The sequence below is a fragment of the Ipomoea nil genome, unplaced genomic scaffold, assembly GCF_001879475.1.
Source record: "Ipomoea nil cultivar Tokyo-kokei standard unplaced genomic scaffold, Asagao_1.1 scaffold3147, whole genome shotgun sequence".
Taxonomy (NCBI): Eukaryota; Viridiplantae; Streptophyta; class Magnoliopsida; order Solanales; family Convolvulaceae; genus Ipomoea; species Ipomoea nil.
This window is the reverse complement of record NW_017619575.1, coordinates 86,843-98,897: the sequence shown is the minus strand read 5'-3', so window position 1 is coordinate 98,897 and position 12,055 is coordinate 86,843. Positions and strand designations below refer to the sequence as shown.

Genomic DNA, 12,055 nt, shown 5'->3' with positions numbered 1-12,055 from the left:
CTTGAAACCGGATGTGCCAACAATTATAACTAGAGATGAAAATTTTCATTTTTTCTTTTATGTATAGATATAAAAAGAAAAAAAAAAAAAAGGGCCAAATATGCAGAGCTACACAAGTAGCCGCTGAACGAACAAAACGACGGTTTGTGGACTTGTGGTGTTTGTAGTTTCCGCCTTTTTGCCGAATAAAACCCACCGCTCTTCCTTCACTTCTATCTCCACAACAGAAAGAAAAATGGCGAGTTTGGCACTCTACTCTCCATCGTCGGCCACCTCCGCCACAACTTCCTTCTCTAACCGCTCCTTCCCCCGCCTCCGATCACGCACCTCCATTTCCCCCGTCACTGCAACTCTCGCTCTCCGCCCCATCTCCTCGCCCAAATTCTCGCTTCTGAATTCCAAACTTTTCCTCTTCAACCCGCTTTCCAAACCCATCTCGAAACCTACGCCACTCATTACCCGAGCTTCCTCCGCCAGCGATAAGATCTCTACTGCCACCCCCCAGCTCACTCCCAAACCCCAAGGTGCGAAGCCCATTCCTTTGATAATCTCCGTCGCTATTGGGCTTCTTGTCCGCTTTGCCATCCCCAAACCTCCCGAGGTTTCTCCCCAGGCATGGCAATTGCTCGCCATCTTCCTCTCCACCATCGCCGGCCTTGTTCTCAGCCCTTTGCCGGTCGGAGCTTGGGCTTTCCTGGGGCTTACAGCCTCAGTTTTAACTAAAACATTACCTTTCTCTGCTGCTTTTGGAGCATTCACCAATGAAGTGATCTGGCTTATAGTGATTTCTTTCTTCTTTGCTCGTGGATTCGTGAAGACTGGATTGGGTGATCGGATTGCTACTTACTTCGTGAAGTGGTTGGGGAAGAGCACTCTCGGATTGTCCTATGGATTGACTCTTAGCGAGGCCTTGATTGCTCCCGCAATGCCCAGCACCACGGCCAGGGCTGGTGGGGTTTTCTTGCCTATTATTAAGTCTCTCTCACTATCCTCAGGGAGTAAGCCAGGTGATCCTTCCGCGAAGAAGCTCGGATCTTACTTGATCCAGTCTCAGTTTCAGGTTTGCTCTAATGCCTAATGTTTGATTTCTTTTCACACTTTAAAGTTACTGTTTATTGCTGAATTATGATGTTGGTTTTATGACTATTCCATACTACATTGCAAAAGTTCTTAGAAATGCACGAATTTCATACTTGCTACTAACTAAAAGGACCAATTGGTAGGGTTGGAGTTAGATATAGTTTGATTGTGCATTCCTGCATCCCATTGATTAGGCTTCTGATGAGAGAAATCTTGGCTTACTCAGCTGTTACTATTGATGCATCACCTTCCATCTTTACTGGGAGACAAATCTTGTTTATAAGCAAACAACCAACTGTATGTTCAAATAAACTTGTTGAGAATTGTAGAAATATTAGTCCCACTATTGCCAAATTTCAGTTCTGGTTTATGTATTGCAATACATTTTTTTTTTAATAAATTTATCATGTAGCATTAATTTCAATCTCAAGAATGTGTGTATATTGTTTTATGTGCAATAATAATGCCTTATTGAAGCTCTATTTCATACTCTCTTTATGTGATCGTGGCAGTCTGCTGGTAACTCCAGCGCTCTTTTCTTGACTGCTGCAGCGCAAAACTTACTCTGCCTCAAACTAGCTGAGGAGCTTGGGGTGGTAGTTTCATCCCCATGGGTTTCTTGGTTCAAGGCTGCTAGTTTGCCTGCATTTGTTGCTCTCCTGGCTACTCCATTTATTTTGTATAAGTTATATCCTCCTGAAACTAAAGATACACCTGAAGCCCCTGCAATGGCTGCAAAAAAATTGGAACTTATGGGTCCTGTTACCAGAAATGAATGGACAATGATTGGAACAATGCTTCTTGCTGTCTCCTTGTGGGTTTTTGGGTATGTTCAGACTTTTTTTTTCATGAAAATATTTTAATTTTTTGTCTATGCAAAAGAAGATCAAATTTTTGACAGTTTAAGTTGTTAGATATATATTTATTTCAATACAAGGACCTTCAAAACCAAAACACTGATGCTTTCTATATTCTCAGGGATGCACTTGGCATCGCAAGTGTTGTTGCTGCCATGCTTGGGTTATCGATTCTCTTGTTGTTAGGAGTGCTTGATTGGGATGACTGCTTAAGTGAAAAATCCGCTTGGGATACTCTGGCATGGTTTGCAGTTCTAGTGGGCATGGCAAGCCAGTTGACTAACCTTGGAATTGTTAGTTGGATGTCTAACTGTGTAGCGAAGTCTCTTCAATGTTTATCATTGAGCTGGCCAGCTGCGTTTCTCATACTTCAAGCATCTTACTTCTGTATCCACTACCTATTTGCAAGCCAAACTGGCCACGTGGGAGCATTATACTCCGCATTCCTTGCTATGAATTTAGCCTCTGGAGTGCCTGGTGTTTTAGCAGCATTGGGTTTGGCGTATAATACTAACCTGTTTGGTGCTTTGACACATTATAGCAGTGGTCAAGCTGCTGTTTACTTTGGAGGTACAATTATCGATTCCCTTTTCATTCATGGAGTATTGTTTTTCCATTACCCTTAACCCCACTTCCCTTCTCCCTCTCTTTTCAATTTTATATGGTCTGACACGTGTTCATTTGCTTTTTTACAAACAGCTGGGTATGTAGATCTCCCGGATGTGTTCAAATTTGGATTTATAATGGCTGTCATCAATGCATTAATTTGGGGAGTTGTTGGCACTTTCTGGTGGAAGTTCCTGGGGCTATACTGAGTTAAATTCATGCAGGCAGGCCATGTAAGTAGAATTTTCCCCGCAAATTCCTTCTCCCCGCTTTGTCATAGATAGCTGCTAGCAACAGCAAGTCTTTCACATACTAGTGAAAAAGTTGGCGAGGCATTCCCATTTTCAGAAATAATTTACAGCTAATATTTTTCTTGGCACTCTGATGGATATGATGAAATTCAATTTTTGGAGGAGAGAATCAGAGAGTTGACATTTATAAAATGAACATATTCTTTTGCAGTTTATTGATGGTTTCTTTAGTTGGGACTATTAAAGCTAGAAAGAATGATATTCTGTTTGATTGCATTGACGTTCTCATGCAATACAATCTGCAGTTCCAAAACATCTACAATTAAGAGTGGCAATGATTCAGGTATTTTGGGTACCTGACCCTACTCTTTGAACCCTAATAGGATGGGTTCAGATAATTGCGCAAATTAGGTCCACCTTGCATGGTTGACTTGGGTCTAAATGTTCACAATTCTAATACTAAAAATACACGTCGTTTAGGATCAGGATTCATCTTGCAAGGTGGACCCTGGTCTATGGTATAACAACTCAAATGATTGAAAAATAGAAATACCCGTCATGGGTTCCGGTAAAAGAGAAACACATCATATGCATTATGGGCATGTTGTAATGTGTGTGCAAAACGGAGAAACACATCATATGCATCATTTATCGAAGGGCATGTTGTAATGTGTGTGCAACAGGAAAACGACTAAATTACTATTATTATTATTTTAATGACGATTAAGTCAACCCTGGGGCGGCAACAGCAGCCCTGCATTTCTTTTTTTTAATATAATTTTTTTAATTCGTCATTTGAATGGCTGTTCTTTACCAAGAAGGTAAGGTGGATTGTTGTTATTAATCACTTGTATCTATGTTTGAGTAGTCAGTCAATTAGAGAAAGAAAGAAAAATGGTAACCACAACTCCACAAGTATTTTAATAATTTAAAGTACACAAACAATTATTATAAAGAGTTTTAGTACATGTATTCTCTATTTTTACTTCCCCACTTTTATTCAATGACGTGACAAAAAATAAATAATACTTATTTTCATCATGTGAGCTCTAAAGAAAATGTAACATTAAAATTTTGTGATAGAGTAAAAGTTTACAAATTATTAATTTTAAGAGGTGTCCTGCTCAAGTAGTTCTATATGATAAAAGTCACTATCATATATTGCATTATGCATACCATTCTTGGCCAAATAATAGAAAAGAATATTTGTAGCAAAAAATGGTACGTCTCAAAACAAAAGAGGTCAATTAAGATAACATCCAACCATCAAAATATACAAAGGAAACGGCTCCATTCCATTGCTGAAGAATCCCCATTTTTGGACGCGGCAACGTGATAAAGTGGAGCTATATCAATTCAAGAACGTTACGTTATTTTTATGAATAAGATGGAAGATAAATACAGCATTTCATTACCAAAAAAAAAAAAAAAAAAAAAAAAAAAACAGCATTTCAAAAAGGTGAAAACGTGTGCGTTACATTATTATTATTATTTGTAGAATATATTGAGTATATAATACACCATATGTGGATATATATTAATGGGGAAAATGGCACTTTTTCCCCCTAAGTTATATACATATAGCACTTTTCCCCCCTGAATTATTCAAGTGACTGTTTTTCCCCCCTGAAATGTTAAATGGACATATTTACCCTTAAAATAAATATTTCATTTATTTTTTTTCTCTAACAAATTATGACCACAAGTTGGTTCAAACCAAACAGACACTATATAAATCAAACCGAAATATTCTAATTACAATTTAGAATCGAAACCCGATATTTAGATTTTATTAAAATTGTGAACCGGGACGGCCGGTTCATGGTCCAAACTGAAAAAAATAAAATACATTTATTGTTGAATTTAGACTATTTTAAAATAAAAAATTAAAATTTTAAAAATAAAGACGGTTCAAAATCGCTAACCGGATCTAGAACCGCCGGTTCACGGTTCAGGATCCAGTTTTTTCGATTCATAATTTTAATGAATTGAAATTAAAATATTGGGTTCTGGATCTGAATCATAACCGGAAACTTTTAATTCGATTGCTATAGTGTCTGATTCAATTCGAATCGAACCGTGGTCATCCCTATGTATACGCAATAATTTATTGAAAAGGAAAAATAAATAAAATATTTACTTTAAGGGTAGAAATGTCAATAAAATATATTAGGGGGAAAAACCGTCACTTTTAAAATAATTGAGGGGGCTAATGTGCTTACATGAATAATTCAAGGGAAAAAAGTGCTATAAGTATATAACTCAGGGGGAAAAAGTGTCATTTTCCCTATATTAATGCATTGATTGATTGATTTCATAATAAATAATGAAATATATGCAAATTTAAGTACAAGACTACAAAATATTTTCATTGAATGGATATTAAATATAAAATCTTTTTTTTTTAATATTAAAATGATTCAGAGTAAGCACGTATAATATAAATATAAATGTGGAGTCTAAGTGTTCAATTATCCGTTTAGAGTCTATGTAATTGAGTATATAATTTAGTCCCACTTATATGTAAATATGTAATAGCCTTGTGTAACGAATTCTACCGAAAGAATGTTGACAATAATCAAACTCATAACATTTTATACCAGAATCATATCTATTCAATTTCATAAAGAGATAATAATGCCACATGAGATCCTTCGAGTATAGTGATTTTGTCACGTTTAGTTCTAAATTTTTAAATTGACCGTGGTCCTTCGACTTTCAAATTTAACCATTCGTAGTCCAAATTAATCGCACATAGTCCTTCAACTATTAACCAACCATGATCCTTTCAAAAGAAGTTAAATTTCGAAACTTGAAAGGTCATGAGTGGTTAACTTGGATTTAAATTTAAAAATCCAAGAACTACATATAGTTAATTTAAAAGTTTAGGACAGTACCTCAGATAGTATTAGCTCATTCATAAAATGGAAGGAAGTAACTAATTTGTTATTCTCCCTGTTTTCATTGATTTTTACGGAGTATTATTTTGACCTGTAAAAGAATAGTCCGTAGTTGATTAGGACATCGCGAGGAAAGGGAAGGGAAGCGGGAAGGGACGAATAGACGAAATCCAGGTTGGTCAAATTTGGACGCCAGAACTCGGAAAACTCTTTGGTGGAACGGATCGAGACGAAATCTGAGTTTAATTTCGATTTATTTTGTGTCCCCGCCACAATCCCAATTCCCAGATGGATGGCTCACAATCAGACATCAAATTTGGTAATGCGCATATAACATATTGGCTGTTCTAATCAAATCCTATATAAACTCATTTGGCAGTGAAATGGGCTATCTCACCGTGCTGTCTGAGAGAGACCCACCATTTTAGCTTTATTACCTTTCCACTGTCCAGTCGACTTAGACTAGTTGTTTCTAAATTCGTCCATAATTTCGCTGACCCTTCCTTCCCCAGTTCTTACCCTATAAAACTCAGAGACCAAGCCCGTTTTTTCTTCCTTCTGTGCCAAGATTTTTCTCTTCTTTTTCGGTCTCGGATTGAGCCATTTGGGAATCTCCAAGCTTTCTCTGTGACTCTGTCCATGGCTTCTATTAACCTTTCTTGCCCTTCATCAACAGCTCTTTCTCTCTCCCAGTAAGCTTTTCCTTTCCGTTTCTTCTCTTGGGTTTCAATTCACTTTGCCTTGTATCGCATCAATCTTTGTCCATCGATGTTGTATTGTAGTATGAGCCGAATGTTATGTTAGTTCTAATGAATAGCAATGTTTCTTCCTTTATTGCGAGTGTAACTTTATCTCTCTCTGGACTGTATATTCTGCTTGTTGTATGGCAATGTTCTTTGATTCAAGTGCTGCTTTTATCATGCGGATCGTATGATGCAAAAGTTGGCACAGGGAAAAAGGATTCGATTAGTTTCCAAATATATGAAATCCCTGTTCTGAACTGACACAAAGAATAATTTTGGAAGGGAAAAATCTCAGCTTTAGTTGTTTATATTTCTTCAAATAGAATTTGGTTTGATTTTCTGGTAAATACTGATTTCTGATCCATAATACTTCCATCTTTCTTCATGCATCTGGGTTGAAATGATGGATATGATCATATGAATGGAATATATTGATTATATCTGTTCTGTTTAAAATTGAATGAACTTTTTGTCTGCTGGGCTCTGTGATTCATGGTGCTATTAGTTTATTATTATGCACTTATAATGTGTTTTATGAATTTTATGGTTCCCTGTTGGAGTTTGAATTTGCATGGTGCCCCAGTTATTCTGTACTTGGGTACTGTGTTGTGATGCCCACCTGATTTTCTACATGTTTTATAGAGCTTCCAAGGCCTTCAAATTGTCCAATGGGGCTCCTCGAAACTCTTTGATTCAACTGAATGGTATATCTCGTCTCAGTATCAAGAGGGATAGTATAATCAGATCTGCATTCCTGTCTGGTGAAGGAGATTTACTTTCTCATACCAATGGTGCTAATGTTGTGGGAAAAAGTTCGGTCGTTAGTGGCTTGTCAGTTGGAGTCGAGACACAACCTGATGAAGTTTCTTTTGGAACGCTTGTGGCAGACATCATTGCTACACCGAGTGGCTTCCCTGCTGAGATTGATGACTTCGATTTGGACCACCCCACAAAGGCATTCTCATCCATCCCCGAGGCCATTGAAGATATTCGTCAGGGAAAGGTGGGTTTCTTAATGTGCCCTTTTTGCGAGACATTGCTTTCTGTTGCTTATTGTTTTCCTCCTCGTGCAGATGGTGTTGGTTGTGGATGATGAAGACCGAGAAAATGAAGGAGACCTAATAATGGCTGCATCAAAAGTTACACCGGAAGCCATGGCTTTTATCGTGAAGCATGGCACTGGAATCGTTTGTGTGAGTATGGTAGAGGAAGACTTGGAGAGGTTACGGATTCCTTTAATGGTAAATCACAAGGATAACGAGGAGAAACTTTGCACTGCGTTCACAATTTCAGTGGTAAGCAGACTAGATGCTCCTGTTTGGTAAAAAATTGGCCTATAGGCCAATTTTGGCTTATTTGATCACTATTAATTGTTTGATTTAGTTAAAATATCAATATAAGTGTTTGGTTAATTAGCTTTTTGCAACTCCAAAATGCTAAAATTCAAAAAGCTACTCCAAGCAACTTTTTCAATTAGCTTTTTCAGAAAAGAAATTATACCAAACAGCTATCAACTAACAGCTAATTTACCAAACACTTTTCTACAACAGCTAATGTAATCAACTAGTTATACCCTCTAATTAACACAATCAGCTAACAGTCATTTACCAAACAGGGCCGCTGTCTTCATCTTTCTTTCAACGTAATGCTTCCTTTATGTATTTTAATAATCCAACTCTGTAGGATGCAAAAAATGGAACGACAACCGGTGTATCAGCTAGTGACAGGGCAACAACGATATTGGCTCTTGCATCCAAAGATTCTAAGCCAGAGGATTTCAACCGACCTGGGCATATATTTCCTCTAAAGTACCGTAATGGAGGGGTTCTAAAAAGAGCTGGTCATACTGAAGCATCGGTTGATCTTGCCATGCTAGCTGGTTTGGACCCAGTTGGCGTTCTATGTGAAGTTGTGGATGATGATGGTTCCATGGCTAGACTACCTAAGCTTCGACAATTTGCACAGGAAAATGGCATAAAGATTATATCAATTGACGATTTAATCAGGTATTCTTAACATATTTCTTCATATCATTCCTAATTGTGACTGGTATCTTATAATCATGCCAATAACCTTTCTGATAACGATCTCTATTTACAGATATAGGAGGAAGAGAGACCAGTTGGTGGAACACGCTTCTGCTGCAAGGATACCTACCATGTGGGGCCCTTTCACTGCCCACTGTTACAGATCAATCTTAGACGGGATAGAACATATTGCGATGGTAAAGGTGAGAACTTTGGGACGAATTTTATATTTACTGCAAATGAAGTTTGCTCTGGCCATGTTAGAACTATTACTGCAGATCAAATATCTGATAGTATTGAGCTATAGACAGATTTCTGTTGTGTATTGACTCATCTGCGGTGAACTTTCTTGGAAGTAGGGTGAGATTGGGGATGGGCAAGATGTTCTTGTTCGGGTGCACTCTGAATGCCTTACAGGAGACATATTTGGCTCGGCCAGATGTGATTGTGGTACCCAATTGTCACTTTCTATGCAACAAATCGAAGCTGCTGGTAGGGGCGTTTTAGTTTACCTCCGCGGTCATGAAGGAAGAGGCATTGGTTTGGGCCACAAACTCCGCGCTTACAACCTGCAGGATGCAGGGCGTGACACTGTTGAAGCCAACGAGGAACTCAGTTTACCAGTCGATTCGAGAGAGTATGGAATTGGTGCACAGGTACTCTCTCCCATTCTTCCCCATCATTTTTTTTCTTATTGACAAAGTTCGATAGCCAATTTGATTCCTACAAGGGGAGATATGGAAATTGGAATTGGTTTTGAAAAACCTGTAACCAGTTGAAACACATCCCGCGATTTACCCCCTCTGCCAAGGCTCTGGGGTAGGGGCAAGCGGGGAGTCTCGGGATTGTGGTGCAATCCTTTTGGAATCTTGGAGACTAAAACCGAGTTGTTTTATTTATGCAGATACTAAGGGATCTTGGAGTGAGAACTATGAAGTTGATGACAAACAACCCTGCAAAATACAGCGGTTTGAAAGGCTATGGTCTTGCAGTTGCAGGCAGGGTTGCTCTCCTCACTCCAATTACAAAAGACAACAAGAAATACCTGGAAACAAAGCGTGCGAAAATGGGTCATATTTATGGCATGAACTTCAACAATATTATAAGCAGCAGCAGCAAGAGCAACAATGGCAGTGAAACCTCTGCTTTAACTGAGTCCTCATAACTTTGAAGCAATCAAACTATAACAGATGTGGCTTACTCTCTTAAGCTTGCTTGGTATCATCATTCATATTCTTGAATTGGATTAGGGAGAGCAGAATTCTTCACCCCCCTAGATTTCATTTATTCACATTTGTTTGGAATCCCACTTTTAATCCTTGCTGGGGGGGGATAACTTGTCATTCTTTTTCCCTTTTTTCAGTACAAATGGTCATCTTTATCCTATTGAAATGTCCAACAAAAAATGTCATATTCAACAATAATGCTTGTAGCTTTTTTACAAAAAGATGTTCTTTAAATATAGATTTGAAAAAGAATGTTTATGCACTTAATGCTCATCTTCTATAAATATTTATGCATTCAATGCTCATCTTCTATAACTTTCTATTCAACTATTGACAATATACTATATACATACTGTAGTTTTATATCAACACAACTAAAGTATTATTTTAATTCAATTACAATTTCATTTGATAATATGAATACAAAATGTGAGACAGGTTATTTTTTATTATTATTTTTTAAATTTCTGGGAATGACCGAGTTTTTTTTTTTTTTTTTTTTTTTTAACAAAGGAATTAAAATGTCTTACAATTGATGGTCCAAAAGTGACCATAACACATACTCAGTCCTTCGAGATTAGCCTATACTAATATAAAGAAACTAAAATAAAGGAAAGAATAAAATAATAGACTTGAGGAAAGAATAAAATAATAGACCCAAATATAACTAATAGGTCAGATCAAAGGAATAATAAATGAAGAAAAATAAATAAATAAAAAGAGTGTTAAAATGGAGGCGCAGAATCCCCTATTGGCGTTGCACCAATTTTTGCAAAAACCAATAGCATAACTGGCTGTTTTTAGGAGAATAACTGAGACAAGTTATTCAGTTTTATTTTAGATACACTGTAATTTCATTAAAAATACAGGGAGATGTATATATATAGGGGAGAATTATTAAGTGGAAGTGAAGGCTATAATATGAGGATCTTGTTCAAGTAGTTGCATTTTGGGTTGATCCATGTACACCCAAACGTCTATGCCCTCATCACCATCGCTGCTATCCATCAAAATGAACATTTCAAAGCGATTATCGGAGCTGACGCATGCCGGCTTTCCCCACCGGAAATCCGCCTCGTACAGTGGAAATCTGCACCAGCTGGAGCAAATGAAGGCGTCCACTTCTTCTTCTTCTCCATGCCCGCCGCCCGCCATGGTTTCCTGCACCTCCTGGAACGCTTTAATGGCCGCCCGAGAGATCTCATCGCCGCTCCCGTGCTGAACAAGGTCGAGCATGGTTTGCATGGCGTCCGTGATGGGACCCACCAGATCCTGCCATGAAAGCGTGGCTCTATCATCCTCGTTGGAATTTTTGGGATTGAAATGAGCTACGAATGGAGTCCAGAAGTTTCCGTAAGAGTCGTTGGAGATGGCGGGAAAAGAAGATGTTCTCCCGCGGAGATTCATTGCCGGAGATAAGAGGGAAGGTCTCAAGCGCGTGTGCCGACTCGCCGCCGCCGTGCCGATCAACGCCTTCCAGAAAACCGCCGTCACGAGAGTCACTCGCGACGGCAGTGTTCTCACACTCGCGCCGCCATTCACCTTGGAATAATATTCCTTGAACTCGGTTCTCAAAGACGATACCTTCCGCCCATTTAAAACAAATCTTCTCGTCACAACTTTCATGTCATGCCCGAGCGGCGGCATTTCCACCGGAAAATTCTTTAAAGGGAAGAAAGAACCCCCGTTGAAAGTCAACCGTTGCAGCTCCACTTTACAATCACCATCATCGTCTCCGGCGATCTGTAAATCGCTAGCTGCTTTAGCCGCCCATGCATTTATAAACTGGATTGTGGTATGAGTATCCGCAATCTTATGCCAAACACAAACCCCAATCGCCGCCCCGCCGCACTTGAACAAGTTAACCTGGATCACCACCAACGGAGTACTACTATTCCCGGAATCACCACCGCCGTCCAGATGAGGCAAAAGCCGATTAAGATTTTGACAGTGAAGATCATCGAGAAAGTCAACCATCCTGCACCCCTCCACCTCCACTTCCGCGTACCCAACTCCTTGGTCGTCGCACTTGATTGAACCGTCGTCTCTGTCATATCTTCCGGCGAGCGGATAGAACGCGGTTAAGGCGTCGGAGAGTGATTTTTGGAGGTGGAGACGTGTTTGGTGGTCGTGTGGCGGTGTTGGGTGATTGATGATGGGGTTGTAGTAGAAGATGATGTTTATGTATGTTGAAGGAGAGAGGTGATCTAAGAGGGAGAGGGTGATGCGGTTGAGATTCGCCGGCGTCGGAGTTGATGGTTTTATCAACTTTTCCGTCAGCAAGCGGGTGTGGATTTCGGCCATGGCAAAGAATTTTGTGATGAAGATAAGGCAAGGGATATATGAATTAAAGCATGATAATCGA

General features: G+C 39.0%; 3 protein-coding genes across 4 annotated transcripts in view; 2 read left to right on the top strand and 1 right to left on the bottom strand.

Annotated features, from left to right (window-relative positions):
- LOC109167144 (acetyl-CoA-benzylalcohol acetyltransferase-like) overlaps positions 1-12,055 on the bottom strand; it is a 23,375-nt gene extending 11,320 nt beyond the window's left edge. The window contains exons 1-2 of the mRNA XM_019316087.1: positions 10,578-12,055; positions 4,607-4,611 (exon numbers count right to left, since the gene is read on the bottom strand). Coding sequence (XP_019171632.1) covers positions 10,588-11,994 — 1,407 coding nt within the window. The 5' untranslated portion in view covers positions 11,995-12,055 and the 3' untranslated portion in view covers positions 4,607-4,611; positions 10,578-10,587. The remainder of the gene's footprint in view (positions 1-4,606; positions 4,612-10,577) is intronic.
- LOC109167141 (dicarboxylate transporter 2, chloroplastic-like) lies at positions 139-3,007 on the top strand. The gene is made up of 4 exons (XM_019316084.1): positions 139-1,060; positions 1,593-1,906; positions 2,059-2,507; positions 2,637-3,007. The coding sequence occupies exons 1-4, from the start codon at positions 236-238 to the stop codon at positions 2,750-2,752; spliced, it is 1,704 nt and encodes a 567-aa protein (XP_019171629.1). The 5' UTR covers positions 139-235; the 3' UTR covers positions 2,753-3,007.
- LOC109167142 (bifunctional riboflavin biosynthesis protein RIBA 1, chloroplastic-like) lies at positions 6,072-9,911 on the top strand. 2 transcript variants are annotated; one of them, XR_002051793.1, is made up of 8 exons: positions 6,072-6,386; positions 7,080-7,440; positions 7,511-7,732; positions 8,121-8,443; positions 8,538-8,667; positions 8,824-9,120; positions 9,369-9,687; positions 9,753-9,911. XR_002051793.1 is itself a non-coding variant. In XM_019316085.1 (7 exons), the coding sequence occupies exons 1-7, from the start codon at positions 6,334-6,336 to the stop codon at positions 9,627-9,629; spliced, it is 1,647 nt and encodes a 548-aa protein (XP_019171630.1). In that variant the 5' UTR covers positions 6,072-6,333; the 3' UTR covers positions 9,630-9,911. The 2 variants fall into 2 exon arrangements, 1 of the variants encoding a protein (XP_019171630.1); XM_019316085.1 differs by having other exon boundaries at positions 9,369-9,911.

Excerpts from the sequence above, each read along its gene's own strand:
- LOC109167141 (XM_019316084.1), top strand. The coding sequence starts at position 236 with ATGGCGAGTTTGGCACTCTACTCTCCATCGTCGGCCACCTCCGCCACA. Across the intron at positions 1,061-1,592 it reads TGATCCAGTCTCAGTTTCAG|TCTGCTGGTAACTCCAGCGC; the intron begins GTTTGCTCTAAT and ends TGATCGTGGCAG. Across the intron at positions 2,508-2,636 it reads AGCTGCTGTTTACTTTGGAG|CTGGGTATGTAGATCTCCCG; the intron begins GTACAATTATCG and ends TTTTACAAACAG.
- LOC109167142 (XM_019316085.1), top strand. The coding sequence starts at position 6,334 with ATGGCTTCTATTAACCTTTCTTGCCCTTCATCAACAGCTCTTTCTCTC. Across the intron at positions 7,733-8,120 it reads CTGCGTTCACAATTTCAGTG|GATGCAAAAAATGGAACGAC; the intron begins GTAAGCAGACTA and ends CCAACTCTGTAG. Across the intron at positions 8,444-8,537 it reads TCAATTGACGATTTAATCAG|ATATAGGAGGAAGAGAGACC; the intron begins GTATTCTTAACA and ends CTCTATTTACAG.